Source organism: Lampris incognitus, chromosome 2, assembly GCF_029633865.1.
Source record: "Lampris incognitus isolate fLamInc1 chromosome 2, fLamInc1.hap2, whole genome shotgun sequence".
NCBI classification, from domain to species: Eukaryota; Metazoa; Chordata; class Actinopteri; order Lampriformes; family Lampridae; genus Lampris; species Lampris incognitus.
The window spans coordinates 7,382,359-7,402,108 of record NC_079212.1 but is presented as its reverse complement, the minus strand read 5'-3'; the positions used below and the strand labels follow the sequence as shown (position 1 = coordinate 7,402,108).

The window sequence follows — 19,750 nt, the reverse complement described above, 5'->3', positions numbered from 1 at the left end:
GACATGATGTGTTGGTACAACTTTGAAGAGCATGGGCATTTCAATCTGTGGGGTAGAATTGTGGAACAACCTGAGCATGGAACTCAAACACAGTATATACAGTTCATGAAGAAGTACAAAGGACATGCTGGCGATCAACCGCGATGGACTTGGCGACGGAAATGACGCGTCCGACACACGTCATAAACCGCGACATGACGCGCTAATTACGCGCCAGCATTGTGACCGCTTATGGCGGCTTTAAGTAGATCTTGTCCTAACTTTTTTGCGCAATTGATTTAAAACTCGTTTTAATGCAAATATGGGCAATTTTAGGGGCACTCGGGGGAACGGCAGGTCTGTATCCCCCCCCACCACCCAAATTATTAAACTTTGAAAATTCAAAACCGCCAAAATGACGGCCTTGGTCGCCCTAGCAGCTTACTCAGTGACTCTGGACTGAAATGTTAAGTTGATATAGGTGAAATACTGTTGATATAGATTCAATTTACCTATCGTTTCTCCTCCTCCTCGTTGTTGTTATTGTTGTTGTTGTTAGGACTTTCACAAAGTTTGACGTAACCATGTGTTCATGTGCCTCACCTGACCTTTGCTGCCCGTTTTCGGGAGCCTGTTGGGCCAGCACACTTTGGACGGGCGGCTCGACGTCCCGAGTGCGTGACAGGACCTCGTGCTCTTACATAACTGCGAATTGTTTTAAACCTTGCTCCCTGCACGTGGTTACGACATTTTGGCTTGTTTTGAGGTTTGTCCTTCTTCGGATGCGGCCCCGCCTCTCTGTGCTCTCCGGGAAGTCAGAGGGCGGGGACAGACGGACGGTCAAAACAGGTCGACCCTCACTCGTCAGTGTCGCTGCGCAGAGAGGAAGGACAGCATGGACTATTTCCCAAGTTTTTCCATCGAGACCTGGACTTTGATAGTGATTCTTCTCTCTCTCCTCGCACTGTAAGTACGACGCCGATGTCTTTCTCTCTCTGTGCAGAACTGCGCACAAACGGATAGACATAAAACACCTGGAATGACAAGGCTGAGATGGGTGAAGCCCATGTGTATGGTGCAGACAGCCACCCAGCCCACCTGTGAGTTCGGCGGGTTTACACCGACCCTCCTCCGCCCAGCTCGGCCCAGCTTCCGATCAGTAGTCCAGACACAAGGTTGCGCCGCTTTCGGTTAACACGGAGCCAGACGAGTCCGTCGTGACGATGTGATTTGCTTACAGAACTGCATCCTGTGTCGATTTAAAATGAAACGGCATGTAAACGCGAGGAACTCCACGAACGAAGAAAAACAATCAAACAACGAACATGTTGATCGATTCAAGCTTATTTATGTGAAATGCAAATGTAATAACCAAGGTGCAGAGAGACAACGCAGGGCACGGCTTCCCCATCCTCTCTTCACAAGAACCCGCTTTTCATCATGAAAATGAATGACTTTTTGTCGTTGCACGGTTTTATCAATCAGTCAGTCAAGTTGCATTTTTTTATAACGCTTTTCCAGCTGCAACAGCCACTCAAAGCGCTTTACAGTTATAAAATTGTAGGATATACAGTTAGATTCTTAAATGGCCCATTTAGTGCCAGCTGGCAGGTTGTTGTGGTGCTTTGTCGTGCAGAAAAGTTCATAAGCATGTGGGATATTTTGCAGGTTAATTCAGGGAAATAGAATTGGGGACCAAAATTGGTAAATTACACTAGTTTACTATTACTGTAGCATTTAAAAAGAGATTTAATACATGTAAAAAGCAGCGAGTCTGTGTTATTAGCTGTTCTTTGTCATTTAGCAGCCTCACAAATGTCAAACACAAAAGTTTATGGATCAAATATTATTTACAAAAGGCTTATTTATTACCAGCGAACAAGTTATATCAAGCCATACTTGGTGATGCTGAAGCTGTCATATGCATGCTTGATATTACCGAGGCTTTACAGATTTGTTTTGAAAAGTATTGTGATTGAAATCCCCTGAAGCCTGAATTGGAGAATTGAAAGATGGACTTGAAACTTTAACAAACTTGCTTCACCTTCATCAAGGTTACGTGTTGAGTTTGCACTAGGGTCACAGCATGCATTAGGTCTCAGTTTGTTTGGTCTCGGCTTGACTGTTATTACATAAGTCTGGATACTACATCCAAAAAAAAAAAGAAGAAAGAATCTCCACCATTAAATAAAAATGAAATAAAATGTCAGTACAGCAAAATAATGAAGGAGAGAAGTCAAGTGAGATAATGGAAGGTGAGGTATAAAACAGATTTCTTCTCAGACAGACAGATGGTGAATGTGATTTGCATTTTGACTGTGGCTGAGCTTTCCTGACTCTCCTCCTCGTCTCCAGGTATGGATATGCACCGTATGGATTTTTCAAGAAACTTGGCATTCAAGGACCGAAACCACTGCCCTTCATCGGGACCTTTTTAGAGTACAGAAAGGTGAGAAACCTCCCTCAGACAGTACTAAATGGGTAGTAGAAGAGTTCAATGCCTCCCTCTTCTTCATACTCTTTGTGATTTTGCAGGGTCTCCATGTATTTGACACCGACTGTTACAAGAAGTATGGCAAGGTGTGGGGGTAAGTGTGTGGGTGCGTGAATGTGTGCGTGCATGCTGTACACGGTTGCACATAGTGTACACACCTGCAAGGCAAGTTCATTCGAATAGCACATTTCATACACAGGCCAATTCAAAGGGCTTGATATAAGTCAAGTCAGTTTTATTTGTATAGCCCAGTGTCACAAATTACAAATTTGCCTCAAAGGGCTTTACAGCAACACAACATCCTGTCCTTAGACCCTCGCATCGGATAAGGAACAACTCCCCCCCCCAAAAAAACACCCTTTAACAGGGAGAAAAAAAAATAGGAAGAAACCTCAGGGAGAGCAACAGAGGAGGCTCTCTCTCCCAAGACAGACAACGTGCAATGGATGTTGTGTTTACGCCACACATTACAGCAACTCAACATCCTGTCCTTAGACCCTAGATTCAGATATGGAACAACGCCCTAAAAAAAAAAAAGACTTTCTTAACAAACCATTACATAAGAAATACAGAATAAGAAAAAAAAAAAGAGAGATTAACATCTAAAAATGGAGGGATAAAGTTATCAGACCTGGTTATACAACAAATTGGTCAAACAGGTTTCAAAGATGACTGCACTCATGGGTTGATTTCACAAGAACAAAAAGACATTATACATCATTATAACACACATTTATATATATATATATATATATATATACATACATACATGCATGCATACATATATATATGTACGCACACATCTGTGATGGCCTGGCGGTCTGTCCAGGGTGTCTCCCCGCCTGCCGCCCAATGACTGCTGGGATAGGCTCCAGCATCCCCGCGACCCTGAGAGCAGGATAAGCGGTTTAGATAATGGATGGATGGATGGATGGATATATTTTATAACATCAGGTGTGATGCTTTGAATGACTAACAAACTGCTATTAACCCTTTACCAGCATATATGACGGCAGGCAGCCTGTGTTGGCTGTGATGGACACAGCCATGATCAAGACCATCCTCATAAAGGAGTGCTACTCCATCTTCACCAACAGACGGGTGAGGGAGGACACCTAGAAAAGTTGACCGCCGAGTCACTTCTTTCTTTACAAACGTCATCACACCAGTACTGTAAGTCATCCCATCCTCTTCCTGTGTGTGTGTGTGTGTGTGTGTGTGTGTGTGTGTGTGCTTGCCATTCAGGATTTCGGGCTAAACGGACCGCTGAGCGATGCCGTTTCAGTTGTGGAAGATGACAACTGGAAGAGAATTCGCAGTGTACTCTCACCATCGTTCACCAGCGGAAGACTAAAAGAGGTACAGTAAAGACACGCCATCTTTTCCCAGCCTTCAGTCTATCTTTCTGTGGTGCGAATGTGTTAATTCTGCAACAGCTGTGCGTAATTACAAACATAATCATCTGCATATATGGTCAACATCATCACAAGTTCAGTACACAGTAGTTGCACATAATTTCCATCTATAATAATTTATTTATATTCAACTTCATCATGCACTGCACCACATTTATATCTATTTCAAATTTATCTTGCAGGGAGCCGTACACTTCGCATTATTTGTAAACAATTTCAGCAGTACATAATTTATTTGACATGTATTTATATTCATCCTCATCCTGCACTGCTTCATATTGCTATTTGCACGTGTGTGTGTGTGTGTGTGTGTGTGTGTATGTGTATTTGTGTGTGTGTGTTCTGACAACCAAAGACAAATTCCTCGTATGTGTAAAAATATACTTGGCCAATTAAGCCTTATTCTGATTCACATTCAAGTCCCAATCATGTCTGGTTTCCTTTACTTGGCGTTTGATTACATTTATGGGAAGCACAATGGAGATAAGAGAAGCAATGTGACAACGGGGCATGAGCCTGATTTATTTTATTTTTACTCTTATTATTTTTATTGAACAGATGTACCCCATCATGTTACAACACTCAGGCAAGCTGTTGAAAACCCTTGAGCAGAAAGCAGAAGCTGACGAGGTCATAGACGTTAAGGAGTGAGTTGGTTCTGGTCTGGGACGACATTAACCACTAAATAATAACACTTTGTAAAGACAATTTTGTTTTTGCCAGTAAACAAAGAAAGAAAACTCTCGTGCCTTTTTACCTGATCTAACTTCGTATATGTTTAGCCAACATCTAACGTTCAAAGTTGGACTGAAATCAGTAATTGGATTTAACTTTTCATTTCTGAAAACCTTGAACAGGACATATCAAATCATTCAGCAGCATCTCACCTGTAAATGACTCGTACTGTGTTATTAATGCCTTTATTCATAATGGTTCTCACGTGTTGCTAAGAACTGTATGGGAGTGGTCTAGTCCTTATTAATATTCATGAGCTCAACTTTGATTGACAAGTATGAGCAAGGGTGGGTGGGGTTTCATATTTGATGATTTGATTGTCTGTATGTAAATGAGTGTTTGATGACGATATCATCATACACTTACACAAAAAATACACTTACCTCTATCCATATATGTATAGATAGATAGATTGATAGATAACGACCATACAATGTTTGTTATATAATGGCAAATATTGGTATCATTTTATTGAAAACATTGCACTACAGACAGCAGTAATCCTGAGCAGGAACTCAGTGGTTTTGCCTTTTCCTCCAGTATCTTTGGACCTTACAGTATGGACGTTGTGACCAGTACCGCCTTCAGTGTTGACATCGATTCCATCAACAATCCCTCTGACCCATTTGTAACCAACATTAAGAAAATGGTCAAATTCAATTTCCTGAGCCCGCTGCTGGTTATTGTGGGTATGTCAAACAAACCGCTCTTCATCACCATCATCATCCTGTTTGACTCTTCTCTGCTGAGAGCTGTGTTACTCACCTCTCTATCTGTCTTCCTTTCCTCTGCGTCTCAGTGCTGTTTCCATTCTTGGGACCGGTCTTTGACAAAATGGACGTGTCATTCTTCCCTTCGGATGTGCTGGACTTCTTCTATAGCTTCCTGAAGAAGGTCAAATCTGACCGACAGAAGCATGACCATCAGGTAATTTTCTTAACCCTCTACTGCACGGTGCTGCCCTGAGGCAACGGAAAGTTTTCTGAAGCCCTGCGTCCAGTTCATGTTGCTTCACATGGTGGCAGCCAACCCGAACGGTCAAAAAAGTATCAAACCCGTGTCACCTCCGGCTTGATCACACGTCCCTAGAGACACACTTGTCCGTGTCTTGCAGGTGGGAAGCCGGATGTGGGTATGTGTCCTGGTTGCTGCACTAGCGCCTCCTCTGGTCGGTCGAGGCGTCTGTTCGGGGGGGAGGGGGAACTGTGACCGGGACGGCTCGGAAGAGTGGGGTGATTGGCCTGATAAAATGGGTGGGGGTGGGGGGGGGTACAAAAAAAAGTATCACAGAACAGTCAAATAAGGTGTGGTAATCACTATCAAGCACCATTTGAAGGTGGGACTTGCTCTTCTGACACATGGTCACATGGTGTTAGAAGAAGGTAAGATTATTTGCTTTAGTAATCTTATTGAAAATGATATATGTGTGTGTGTGTGTGTGTGTGTGTGTGTGTGTGTGTGTGTGTGTGTAGGTGTAGAGAAGACTTTTGTCAGGTTTTATGATGTTTATTTATTTTGCATGTTCAGAAATTCAGTTTTTTCTTTTCGTTGCCTCAGGGCAACCTTGTGCGATAAGGGGAGGAGTAAGCAGGGGCCCACGGCTCCCATCCCTAACCAGGATGTCTGCTTAGACAATACCTCACACTGACAAATAGTGTGTGAAAAGAAGGGGAGATGCAGGGTTCCTGGGTGCACAGAAACACCCAAAATGATGTGTGAAAAGCGTAATGTTCACCTCTGCTTCACAGCACAGAAGCACATTTAGATGTGAGTCAGGAAGGCTCCAGCAAGGCTGGATCGCTGCAGCAGGTCATCGGGAAGCACAGCCAGACAATACACTGGATGTGCGGCCACAGGCAGAGCTCGAGCAGTCCGGAGCCTCGGAACAGACGTTTAGTGGCGCGAGGCTGGCTTTCAGTGCGTGTGTCCTCTAGTGCGCACCAGTGATGGAGGGGCAAAGACAGCATTGTGGAACAATGAAAAAATAGTTTAGAGTGGGCTGGGGTGAGGTCCAAAAAATATGTTTTATCAAGAAAATGGCTCAAAATGAACCAAGACATCATGTGGAATAATTTTTCCCATGTACCATCAAAATGTGTGCAGCAGAGGGTTAATGTACCAAAGCGATGGTCATGATAATCCTTTCAGCTGGTTTTTCATGTTTTTGATGTTCCTCTTGAATGTTGTGTTCTGAATTGACTGACTGGAAAATTAAAATCTGGCTTCCTTTTTTTAATCTGCCTGACAGAAAAGAGTGGACTTCATGCAGCTGATGGTGGACTCTCAGACCACTGTGAGTGCTGAAGTCATGGACTCTCAGAAAGGTAAGAGCAAATACAGAAGTTAAATCCACATTTTCTTATATTTCGATATGGTCATTGGTTCAGTTGGCCCCTGTGGTTTTTCAGAAATGTGCTGTGGTCGTCTTTCAGGGTTAACCGATCACGAGATCCTATCCCAGGCCATGATCTTTATCTTTGCCGGATATGAGACCAGCAGCAACACAATGTCTTTCTTGGCCTACAACCTGGCAACCCACCCTGAAATCCAGAAGACCTTACAGGAGAAGATTGATGAGGCCTTCCCAGACAAGGTAATTCTGGTGTTACACTTCTTGACATCATCTGCAGATGATGAAACAATCTCGATTTGGAACATTATCTCTTTACATGTGTACATGTTGTAGGGTAACACTCTGTTAGCAGTCATAACACTACACCAGAGGTGAAACTGAAAAACCAGAACGTTTCATCACAGCACAGCTGACACACTAGCACCCTCCATGACCAAAGTAAATGTTTTCTGCACAAATAAAACATCATTATCAGGCGTCCGGGTAGCGTAGCGGTCTATTCTGTTGCCTACCGACATGGGGATTGCTGGTTCGAATCGCCGTGTTACCTCCACTTGGTCGGGCATTCCTACGGGCTGTGTCTGCGGGTGGGAAGCCAGATGTCGGTATGTGTCCTGATCGCTGTACTAGCACCTCCTCTGGTTGGTTCGGGGCGCCCATTCGGGGGGGAGGGGGAACTGGGGGGAATAGCGTGATCCTCCCACGCGCTACGTCCCCATGGTGAAAGTCGTCACTGTCAGGTGAAAAGGAGCGGCTGGCGACTCCACATGTATCGGAGGAGGCATGTGGTAGTCTGCAGCCCTCCCCGGATGGAGCAGCGACCTGGACGGCATCACTATCATGGCCAAATAATAAAGCCTACCAAACATACAAGCTTTATTTTTTGTTGGTTTCGAAACACTAGTTCAGCACCTCCTAAAGAACATCAAATAGCCTCAGCCTGATGAAACTGTCCCTCTGTGTTTGTCTATACATGGTCAATATCACAGACAGTTGAATCAGTTCATATAGACACAAGGTTTATTGAGAGAAACGTTTCATCACTCATCTAAGTGACATCTTCAGGTATCCCCACCCTTATAAGCAATACAGTAGCATAATGTCTGAAAACAAACGACCGGTTTATATACAAATTGCCGTGACCATTAGCTAGAGTTACAGTGACCATGTGTACTATTCACAGAGGATTTGGGAATGGTTACAATGACAGCATTTTAAGATGATGGCAGATTTGCTCTTAGCCCCCCCCCCCCTTCAGTTCAGGGACGGTCATTCCCTCTTCACTTAGATGGCCTCTTTGACTCCCCATTCAAACCAGCGTTCCTCCCTGTCAAGGATGTGCACATCCTCATCCCTGAAAGAGTGGCCACTGGCCTGTAGATGGTGTGGACTGTGGAGTCCTGGTCTGTAGATGGTGTAGACTGTGGAGTGCTGGCCTGACGTGTTAGCTCTCCTGTGTTGTGCCATCCTCTTGGCCAGCGTCTGTTTAGTTTCCCCAACGTGCAAGTCACAGCAGTCCTCCTGGCACTTAACAGCGTACACTATATTGCTCTGTTTGTGCCGGGGAACCTGATCGTTGGGGTGGACCAACTTCTAGCGCAGTGTGTTTTGGGGTTTGAAAGCAACTGAGATGCAGAGTTTGGAAAATATGCATCTCAACTGTTCTGACACTCCCGCCACATACAGCATCACCACTGGTTTACACTTAGGCAGCTGTTGTCCTTCTCCTCTCTTCAGTTGGCTGGTGCACTGTTTGTGCATCTTCCTGGCTTTGACAAGCACCCAGTTAGGATAACCACACTTAACCAGGGCCTGTTTAATGTGGGATTTCTCCCCTTCCCCAGCTGCAGTGTCGGTGGGGACATTGTCAGCTCGGTGGTACAGCGACCTGATAGCTGCTAGTTTCTGCTCCAGTGGATGATGAGAGTCAAACCTTAAGTACTGATCAGTATGTGTTGGTTTACGGTAAACATCAACAGTCAAATTTCCCCCATCACCAATTGCAATTTCACAGTCTAAGAAGGCTAACCTGTCATTTTTCACATCCTCCCTGGTGAACTTGATGTGGTGTCCACGGAGTTAAATGTGGTCGGTGAAATGTGCTACATCCTGAGATTTAATTTTAACTCAGGTGTTGTCCACAAATCTGAACCAGTGGCTAGGTGGTGTCCCTGGATAGGACATCAGAGCCTCTTTTCCACTTCCTCCATGTGCAAGTTGGACACTACAGATGAGACTGAGGAACCCATAGCACACCCTTACCCCAGGTCAGGGGTAAGGGTGGTGCTATTGCTAAGAGTGGGGTCATCCTGTAATTTCATATGGACTACCTCCACTGCTTCATGAACAGGAACGCACATGAAGAGAGATGTAACATCAATAGAGACCATTGTTTCATCCCCCTCCATAAGGTTGATAAGGGTGGGGGTACGTGCAGTCACTTGAGACTGAGAGGTCACTTAGATGAGTGATGAAACCTTTCTCTCAATAATTGTTGTGTCCAGATGAACTGACTCAACGTTCTGTGATTTTCTTACCTGGATTATTGAGCGTGCATAAAGACATACATAGTCAATACTTTCTATTGCCCTGCTAAGGGACAAAGAAAAGGCAGCAAATATCCCATTTTCATGACACAAAATCAGCCCAAAAAATGAACTGAAACCGGGAAGGATGTTTAGTTTCATAATCAACAACAGAAGAGAGATTGAATAGAAACTGAATGTGAACATAAATATGACACGTTTCTATTACGACTATCTGCAGTCATTTAGTATGACTGTTTTCTGTAGACATTTGTAAGCTAGATGTAGACTCAGTGCCAAAATCGACACTTAACTTTGTGACGCTATGTAGCTTTGTGACGCTATATAGCTACCTGGTGTGTTTAGGGACATCGGTTGACATCTACACCGAAAAGAGGCACCAACAAAATCATGGAGGTTTCCGGCATTTCAGCTTGCGGTGTGGCCTAATACTGAGCAGTCTTCTACAGTGCAGAGAAAACGTATTCACCCACTTCCTGATTTCCTCTATTTTTGCAAATTTGTCACACTCAACAGTTTCAGATCTTAATGCAAAATGTCATAGAAGATGAAGAGAACCCGAGTAAACACAAAATACAGTTTTCAATGATCATTTCATTCATTGGAGGAAAAAAGTTACCCAACACTCTTATCACCCTTGTGGAAAAAGTAATTGCCCCCCCCCGAACTTAAACCTGCAGTGTTGAAGTTTTGTCCCCTCCCCAAGAAACTTTTCTTGGATGCTTTATAGGTTTTTAAACTATAGCTTCCAAGCCCAGAAGCTCTATGGCAGAAAGCGCTGAAGGCAAGCCCATCAGAGGCATGCAAACACTTTCATCACACGGAACTTCAGCTCTGACAAAGCCATCGTTGCTGGCCGACGTAAAATGCATCACTACGCATCACCTGCAGTGCACCAGCACAGGAATGTCGCCACAGACACCAGATTTAAAACTCTGGTGTACTGTGTAAAGCCTCCTACATACAGACTGTGCGATTTGGGCCGTCTCAGATGAAAGATGACTGACTAAACGTGGCGATATCTTTGGTCGTGGCTCCAAAACGGTGGTCCTATGTTGCACTGTGAGACAGGTTCAAAGACAGCCATTATTACGGTCTTGCGACCAAAGATAACGTGGTAAAAAGTCTGACAGTGTCAGAAATGTAGGACAACCATCTCACAATGTGACTGCTGCTACGACCTACGTCTACTAACCAACCAATAGAAATGCAGCACGAAATGACATACTGATCAACGCAACGCAGAATCTTTGCTGGCACTAGACACAAACACAGACTGTTAGCGTCTGTGACCCAAATGCGATGGATTCAACAAAACGAGCAGCAAAATGAGCTGCGGCAACTATTGAAAGGACTCGATTCCTGCTTGGCATCATGTTGCTCTACCAGCGGCATAGATTGATTACGCGCACTGATGTGGCACGCACGCTGATGACGTTTTTATGGGCTTGCATCGTAGCCTGCAGTTCCATAGGTGTTATCATACAGTCTACATACATCAAACTTAATGTCGTACCCCAAGTTTATTAGACCCATATCGCACAGTGTGGCTTGCAATAAACTTTGCTAAAATCACACGGTCTGTAGGAGGCTTAATACAGAGAGATTTACCTGGTGGTGATTGGCTTAGTCATCATTATGTGAACTCATTTGGCAAGGGCTTAAGTTCACAGAAATTCATTTATATATAAAAGTCCCACACTCTAGCTTTAATAACTGTTTGTGCCACCTAGCAACAACTGCAACCAAACACTTCCTATAATTGGAGATCAGTCTTTCACATCGCTGTTGAGGAATTTTTGCCCACTCTTCTTTGCAGAAACGTTGTAATTCGGTGACATTGGAGGGTTTTCCAGTATGAAATGCTTGTTTAAGGTCCTGCCACAGCATCTCGATGGGGTTCAAATCAGGACTTTGACTGGGCCAGTCCAAAACCTTCACTCTGAGATGGACTTAGTCTTGTATTTTGGATAATTTTATTGCTGCATAAGCCATTTACACTTCAGCTTCAGATAACTGGACAGTCTCCTTCAGAAATTTCTGGTAGAGATCAAAATCCCTGGTTCCTTGAATGAAGGCAAGTCTTTCAGGCCCTGAGGGAGCAAAGTGTCCCCACACCATCACACTACCACCACCATACTTGACTGCTGGTATGATGTTCTGACTGTGCCAGGCTGTTTGCTTTATGCCAGACATAACGGGACCCGTGTCTTCCAAAAAAATTACACTTTTGACTCATTTGTCCACAGAAGATTATCGCAAATGGCTTTGGCGTCATCAGTGTGCTGTTTTGCAAATGTGTGAAAAGCACTAATGTTTCTCTTGGTTGGCAGTGGTTTACACCTTCCAACTGTCCCATGAATTCCATTTTTGCCCATCTCTTTCTTATTGGGAGAGAGATCCTCCTCTGTTGCTCTCCGAGGTTTCTTCTTATTTTTTCACCCTGTTAAAAGGGTTTTTTAAGGACTTGTTCCTTATCCGATGCGAGGGTCTAAGGACAGGATGTTGTATTACTGTAAAGCCCACTGAGGTAAATTTGTAATTTGTGATATTGGACTATACAAATAAAATTGACTTGACTTATTGTCGAATCGTGAATGACGACCTTAGCTGAGGTTAGAGAAGCCTACATGTCTTTACATGTTGTCCTGGGTTTTTTGTTTTTTTGTTTTTCCTTTGTGTGAGTCGTTGCTGTGCCCTTGGGGGAATTTCGGTAAACCGGCCACTCCTGGGAAAACTCACCACTGTTCCAAGTCTTAGAAATGGCCCAGAGCCTTAGAAATGGCTTTTTAACCCGGCATAGTCTGCTGCTTGTTGAGACCTTGTAGCGTACTTCACATTGATGGCATGTTTCCATATAAGTCATCTTTAGATTCAGCAGGGCCGGCAGTAATCAAGCCTGGGTGTTTCTGCTCTACCTGAATGCAGTGATCAATTAAATTTGGTTAATTGGTTGATTGAGTAACTAAGGGGGCGATTACTTTTTCATACAGGGTCATTTGGTGTTGGATAACCTTTTTCCTTAAATAAAATTTATCATCTAAAAACTGAATTTTGCGTTTACTTGGGTTCTCTTCGTCTTATATAACATTTTGTATGAAGATCTATAACAATTAAGTGTGACAAATATGCAAAAATGGAGGAAATCTGGAAGGGGGAAATACTTTTTCCAGCACTGTATGTGTGCGATGACATAACTGGTGGACATTCCTTAAATGTGAAAACTACAACCTTCATTCCTGGTTTACTGCTTCCTTCAGTGGACTACATAGAAAAAGATGACATTGTATAAGGAAATGCAAATAACATAATGCTGAAAGATCCTTGTTGCCTCCCTTTAATACCCAAAACCAGGGTCGACCAACATATGAAGCCGTGATGCAGATGGAGTACCTGGACATGGTGCTCAATGAGTCACAGAGGCTGTTTCCTATTGCCGTTCGACTTGAGCGAGTAGCAAAGACCTCTGTGGAGATTAACAACATGACGATTCCTAAAGGAACAGTCACCATGATCCCTCTTCACGCACTCCACCGTGAGCCCAACCTCTGGCCTGAGCCTGACGCCTTTAAACCTGAAAGGTAACATACCAAATAAAAGCCCAGCTAAAGTCAAATCTTGCATCTTGCTGAAACTTGCTAACTTGGCTAAATGTTACGCCTCCATCTTTTTCCCAGGTTTAGCAAAGAGAACAGAGACAACATAGATCCTTATGCCTACCTACCCTTCGGAGCAGGACCAAGGAACTGTATTGGCATGCGATTTGCTATCCTGATGATGAAGTTGGCCACAGTGGAAATCCTTCAGAACTTCAGCTTTGTAACCTGCAAGGAGACCGAAGTGAGAAGATATTGTCATTGTGTGTGGTGGCAGTTTTAAAGGATAATTCAATTTTTTACAGCCTGGGTCTTATGTTTGTAGTTTTTGCCATCATTCATATCAGTTATAATATCATTTTACTCACCAGCTTCATTTTTTCTTTTTTTGGATTTCCCCCTTTTTCTCCCCAATTGTACTTAGCCAGTTACCCCACTCTTCCGAGCCAGCCCGCTTGCTGCTCCACCTCATCTACTGATCCGGGGAGGGCTGCAGACTACCACATGCCTCCTCCGATACATGTGGAGTCGCCAGCCGCTTCTTTTCACCCGAAAGTGAGGAGTTTCTCCAGGGGGACGTAGCGTGTGGGAGGATTACTTTATTCCCCAAGTTCCATCTCCCCCCTGAACAGGGGCCCCGACCAGGACAGACACCCACATCCGGCTTCCCACCCGCTGACACGGCCAATTGTGTCTGTAGGGATGCCCGACCAAGCCGGAGGTAACACGGGGATTCGAACCGGCGATCCCCGTGTTGGTAGGGAACGGAATAGACCACCACGCTACCCGGACGCCCCTCAGCAGCTTCATTTAGTAGATTTTAGACACAGGACCACTGCTGGACTCAACTTTACAACCGTGTCTTATGGGACAAGTGAACAGAGTCTGAAACGTGTCCTTTAAACAACAAACCCCCCCCTAGTGTCTCAGTCAGACTGTGTCCATGACTGTCTATCATCTATGACTTCTCTATTGTGCTGGCCAGCTAGTTTACGGTTGATTACTACTACCTACGTACGGTAAGTATAGGCTGCTACTTCCTGCTGGGTGAACCAGGAAGTAGATCAGCAGTGTCATCCACCATTGATCGTGTTGGACATTTCAAATAATAACTTTTAATTTGCGCTTTAATTTTCACTTCCAAATACGTGGTTTAGATAATTGGGTTAAATTGGACTTGTTGAGTGTGACGCTCATGTTCAGTTGTCCCATAAGACACTGTTGAGGAGTAAAATGATACCATGGCCGATATGCACAATGGCAAATACTACGAAAATAAAACCCAGGTAGTAAAAAACTGGAATTTACCTTTAAAGCAGTGGGATATTTCCATGTGTGATATTTTGTGGGGGACGAATATGAAGAATGAATTTGTGGTGTTAAATTGAAATATTGTCATTATCATTATTCTTATTCATTATTATTCTTTTTTTTCCCCCAGATTCCCCTGGAGCTGGGAAATGATGGTATCTCCTCCCCAAAGAATCCCATCAAACTGAAGCTGGTTCCCAGAGCACACGTAGCCGCTTGACCCGCGAGCTAACTTCCTTTTTCGGCTGACATTATGGATGACAGGACGGCCTACTGACTGTTGAGGTTGAATTCCCTTAAGTCTCATTAAGCAAGATACCTAAACCTACCAGGGCTGTTTTTTTATTAATCTGCTAGCCAAAAGAGACACCCAACCTTGGACGATTAACAAAAATGTGAAAATGTACCTCGTTGTCGTAGTGTCATTACTATCTCTCATTCTAAAGAATGTTTTCTTTTATTTCATATAGTCATTCATACATGTGAGGGCAATGCTGGATTAGTACCCCCAGGGGTCCCTGGGCACTGAAGCTCATACCCCCCCCCCCCCCACACACACACACACACACACACCACACACTTCCGACGTCCCAGCCATTAAACCCCACCTTAATTGTTTTGAGCTTCCAGTCAAGCTGGCATATCAAATCCACCAGACCATAATCACACACCTATTGGTCAAACGCTGAATAACCAGTCCAGCTGAGCAGGTATTCCTTTGTAGTTCAACAGACCAAGTACTGCCATTTCACTCACAAACCACAAGACAAGGAAACAATGGATTAAATCATCCCAAGGCAGTGTATGACTCTAGACTATGGCAATATTTGTGTTCATGGAAAACCACCCAAGCAGACAGCCCATCCGTTATTACTGATACATAATAATGTGACTGACTAGGAACAGGCTTTACAACAATGCCATCCTAAGGTAATCACACAGCACAGCTGAATGCAGGTTTCAAAATAAGGCTCCCTAAGTGAGCTAGGCAACTTCACACAGAACTGCAAAAACCAACATATAATGAACTTGACAAACTGACTCCAACACACTATAGCAGCATCACACCACAGTGATGCAATACACATGTTGTGCAAACAGCATAACAAATAAACTCATCCACAAAATAGACAGCAACACACAATCACAACAGATAACACTGCTCAATGTACAGACAACATAATCAAATGGTTCTTACCCTTAGTTCTTCTTTCTTTCTTTCTTTCTTTCTTCTTTCTTTCTAGCAGAGGCAGTGTTTTGCTGCTGGAGCTAAAGACTTACAGGCTAACATTTTCATTGCTAGCTAGCTGAGGCTGCATTGCTGCAACTGATGGTAGACGCTTCCAGGCCATCGTTACTACTTGCTAGCTTGGCATCCTCCATCGGCATGCCCTCTTCTTCACTTTGTTTAGCTTTTTTGAAAAAAAAACTACTTTATTAGCGGGACATTTTTTATCGTGGCCACTTCTTTTACTTCCTTTTTCTTTCTTTTGGCAGCCCTGCTGAGTTTTTTTTTTCTTTTCATTTTCCCCCCTTTTTCTTCCCAATTGTATTAGGCCAATTATCCCGAGCCATCCCGGTCCCTGCTCCACACCCTCTCTGCCGATCCGGGGAGCGCCCCGAATGCCATCCATTTTCTGCTGCTTGGCAAGTTTTCACGCACACTTCTCACTGATACAACCTAACTGATAGTGGGTCAGGTAAAAAATAATGCCACTGTTTTTAACTTTGCCTTGGCTTAAGAAAAACTAATCTAAGTCACCTGCTCGCTATGCCAACCCACCTTGACCGTTGGCCAGTCTATACAGTGTATTGCTGCTTGCTCAACAGTCACCACTTGCCCAACCATCTCACCAATATAATAATCAACCCTGAGACTTAATTTTCTTGAAAACAACTTTTATTTAATTCTGATTGGATAATTATCAAGAGAATGGGGCAAGCTTTGTGTCATATATCTGTGGAGCCTGACATGAAAAAAAAAACCGCATACATTTTTTTCTCCCATCGCGGAGGGCCCTTTTACACTTAGGGGCGCTCCTGGGCATATGCCTAGGTTGCCCACATAGGTAGACCCAGCATAGTGTGAGGGTTTACGTATATGTGTTTTTTTTGTGTTGAAAATTCCACAAATAAACCATAGATCAAAAGAATATATATGAAATTATCTGTAACCTGTAAATTCAGAGTAATCAGCTTAAAACTGCAGATATTTTTCAGGTTTTTGTGGTTCTCGTTTAAATAATTTCTATTTGTGTGACTCTTAAGTCATAAATGCTGCTTTATAAAAAACGTTATACCCCAATATTTACTAGTTAATAGTCTTCCTCATGAGGTGGAGACCTGGGTGTGTTACATAAAAGAAGGTTGAATCAGTTCATCTGGATACGTTTATTGACAGATACGTTTCATCCTTCAACTGTCAACTTTATCTGTCAATAAACATTGTATCCAGAGAACTGATTCAATCTTCTTTGACGTTCTTACCTGGGTTAATGAGCATGCAACAAGATGCTGGGTGTGTTACTTTGTCATCTCTTTGAACCTCTGTGTTTCTCTTATGTAACTCCACATAGGTAAACGAAGCCATCATGTCTGTTAAGAGATGAGTCAACACGGCACTTGTTGTCCAGTCCAGTGTTTCCCAACCCAGTCCTGAAGGAACCCCTATCCTGCAGATTTTCTTTGCAACCCTGAATAGGTACCTTTTTGTAGTTATTCAACCAATCAGCAATGAATTATGTCAGATTTTGCACACCTTGCATAATTAAGTACTGTGAGATGATTGGTTGAGTAAGTACAAGCAGGGCTACCTATGCAGGGTTACAATGAAAATCTGCAGGATGGGTGTTTCTTGAGGACTGGGTTGGGTAACGCTGGTCCAGTCAGTCGGTCTGTTATCTCTTTACCTCCTTTCCAAAGGGCCAAGGGTCAAGGCTTCGTGGTGGCTGTTATGTCCCCACCAGTTTCTTTTTGAACTGAAAAAAATGACTTTGTCTCTAACAGGTACTTACAGACATTTACAAACACTTCCACTTTTATGTATTTTCACAATGTAGATAATTTTTGTAAAAGTTTTAAAAACTGTTAATAAAGTGATAATACAGATATCGGGGATCTGCATTTATAATTAATGAGTGATTACACGGGGTCAAACTGTGTTTCTGAGATCACTTCCTGTGTTCATGTGTGTTATCCAAGCCTGGATGTTAGCATTGGGGTAAAGAGCAGATTCTGTCACCATGTTACATCATCTGTACTGTTTAACCCCCCCCCCCACACACACACACACACACATACTCACCTGACTAGTTAACACAACACTCAGATAAACATCAGGATGTCATGACTGAGACAGCGGTGGCTCTCTGTCATCTCCATGTTGGACGCTTGACAGAGTACAAGTTAGCACATCGCCACCAAAGCTCATTGTTTGGCTTCTGGCTCCTCATTTCAGTGCATTTAGACTTTAGGATCATATATGTTTTTTTTTTTTCATTCTCATTTATCATTTATTTATGAAGGGAAATTCCATCGAGATCAAAATATTTGTGACAAAGGAGACCCCTTCACATACATAAATATATACATGACATACAAAAAAATCAATTGTGTAAAATCGAGCTAGTTGACAGGATAGCAAAAGACAACAAATTCTTACTTGCAGGTGTGTGTCGGTTAGTAAAACAGCAGTATGACTTAGACCTAAGTGAATTACATTAATTAAAGCCAGCAAGGGGACCAAGTGCCTGACTTTTAATGTCTCGCTGCATTTATAACTAAGATGTTGCACACAAGGATGAACTTGAACTTGGTCAGAATTAGTCCTCCCTATAGGAACAAGAATCTAGGCGATATTGTCATTACACACTGTGTGTGTAGTATGTAAGTTATCGATTCCCCTTCCATATGCATAAATGAGCCCAGTGGTCTTGGAGTGTACGCCGTCTCTGCAGAGTAAAGCCTATCCCAGTCTTACAAGCACACCCTGTTTGTCAGCTTTCAGCTCAGGGCTGAGTTCATGACTTCATAGTGGCCACACAAACACAAAAGAGTGAGAGAACAAGTATTGGGAGTCACCCCTTTCTACTTTTCTGAATAGCTGCCCTACTTTCAAATGTTAGGACATTGTTTGAACATCCATCACTGTCCTTCATTCTGACGTGTATCTCACCAGCAGTAATTTCTATTTAGACAAGGTTCACAGTACACAGCCACTGGAAAGCCTTCATCTCTCATCTGAGGGCCGTTTGGGTCGTGGCAGTGAGGTATGACATTACTTTGACATATATCTTACATCACCTTTTGTGAGGACATGTGGGTGCCCACCAAAATCTTTTTTTACCTTCAACAAAAATAAGCCCTGGTTCACAGCAAAACTCGAGCAGCTTTGTCGGGCCAAAGAGGAAGCCTACAGGAGTGGAGTTAGGATCCTACAGGAGCGGAGTTAGGTACAGCAAAGCCAGAAATACAATCACAAAGGAGATAAGAGAGAGGCAAAAAGGGGCTACTCTGAAAAGTTGAAAAACAGGTTTTCTGCCAATGACCCATCATCAGTCTGGAGAGGTTTGAAAGACATTACCAACTACAGGAGACCACCCCCCCACACACACACACTGCAGGGAACCATCAGCTGGCTGACGACCTAAATGGGTTTACTGCAGTCAACATGGGATTGCACTACATCTTCCAACACCTCGACTCTCCAGGGACATATGCAAGGGTCCTGTTTGTGGACTTCAGCTCAGTGTTCAATACCATCATCCCAGGCATCCTCTACTCCAAACTCACCTGGCTCACTGTACCAGCTCCCATCTGCCAGTGGATTAAAACCTCCCTGACAGACCGGAGGCAGCTGGTGAGGCTGGGGAAAATCACATCCAGCACCTGGACAATCAGCACTGGCGCCCCCCAGGGATGTGTGCTCTCCCCTCTACTCTTCTCCCGCTACACAAATGACTGCACCTCAGGTGATCCGTTTGTTAAACTCCTTAAGTTTGTGGATGACACAACCATCATTGGCCTTATGTGGGATGGTGACGAGTCTGCATAAAGATGGTAGGTTGATCAGCTGGCCCTCTGCAGCCATAACAACCTGGAGCTGAACACGCTGAAAACAGTGGAGATGACAGTGGACTTCAGGAGGAGCTCCCTAACATCCCCCCCCCCACCCCCCCATACTCAACAGCATGGTATCTGTGTTGAAAACCTACCTACCGATTTCTGGGTTCCACAATCTCCCCGGACCTAAGGTGGGCATCCAACATAGACCCAGTTAAAAAGGCCCAGCAGAGGATGTACTTTCTCCGCCAGCTCAAGAA

The 19,750-nt window shown here is 43.7% G+C and overlaps 1 protein-coding gene across 2 annotated transcripts; it reads left to right on the top strand.

Moving 5' to 3' along the window:
* The first annotated feature begins 807 nt into the window (after positions 1-807).
* LOC130108306 (cytochrome P450 3A30-like) lies at positions 808-17,538 on the top strand. 2 transcript variants are annotated; one of them, XM_056275199.1, is made up of 13 exons: positions 808-945; positions 2,335-2,428; positions 2,515-2,567; positions 3,475-3,574; positions 3,719-3,832; positions 4,447-4,535; positions 5,164-5,312; positions 5,423-5,550; positions 6,872-6,947; positions 7,056-7,216; positions 12,877-13,103; positions 13,200-13,362; positions 14,560-17,538. In XM_056275199.1, exons 1-13 carry the CDS (start codon positions 875-877, stop codon positions 14,647-14,649), a joined length of 1,515 nt encoding a protein of 504 aa, XP_056131174.1. In that variant the 5' UTR covers positions 808-874; the 3' UTR covers positions 14,650-17,538. The 2 variants fall into 2 exon arrangements, with proteins under 2 accessions (XP_056131174.1, XP_056131175.1); XM_056275200.1 differs by lacking the exons at positions 2,515-2,567; positions 3,475-3,574.
* Positions 17,539-19,750: the final 2,212 nt, after the last annotated feature.

Bases quoted from the DNA above. Each gene is read 5' to 3' on its own strand.
- LOC130108306 (XM_056275199.1), top strand. From the start codon at position 875: ATGGACTATTTCCCAAGTTTTTCCATCGAGACCTGGACTTTGATAGTG. The intron at 2,429-2,514 runs GTGAGAAACCTC...GTGATTTTGCAG, and splicing joins CCTTTTTAGAGTACAGAAAG to GGTCTCCATGTATTTGACAC. The intron at 5,313-5,422 runs GTATGTCAAACA...TCTGCGTCTCAG, and splicing joins CCCGCTGCTGGTTATTGTGG to TGCTGTTTCCATTCTTGGGA.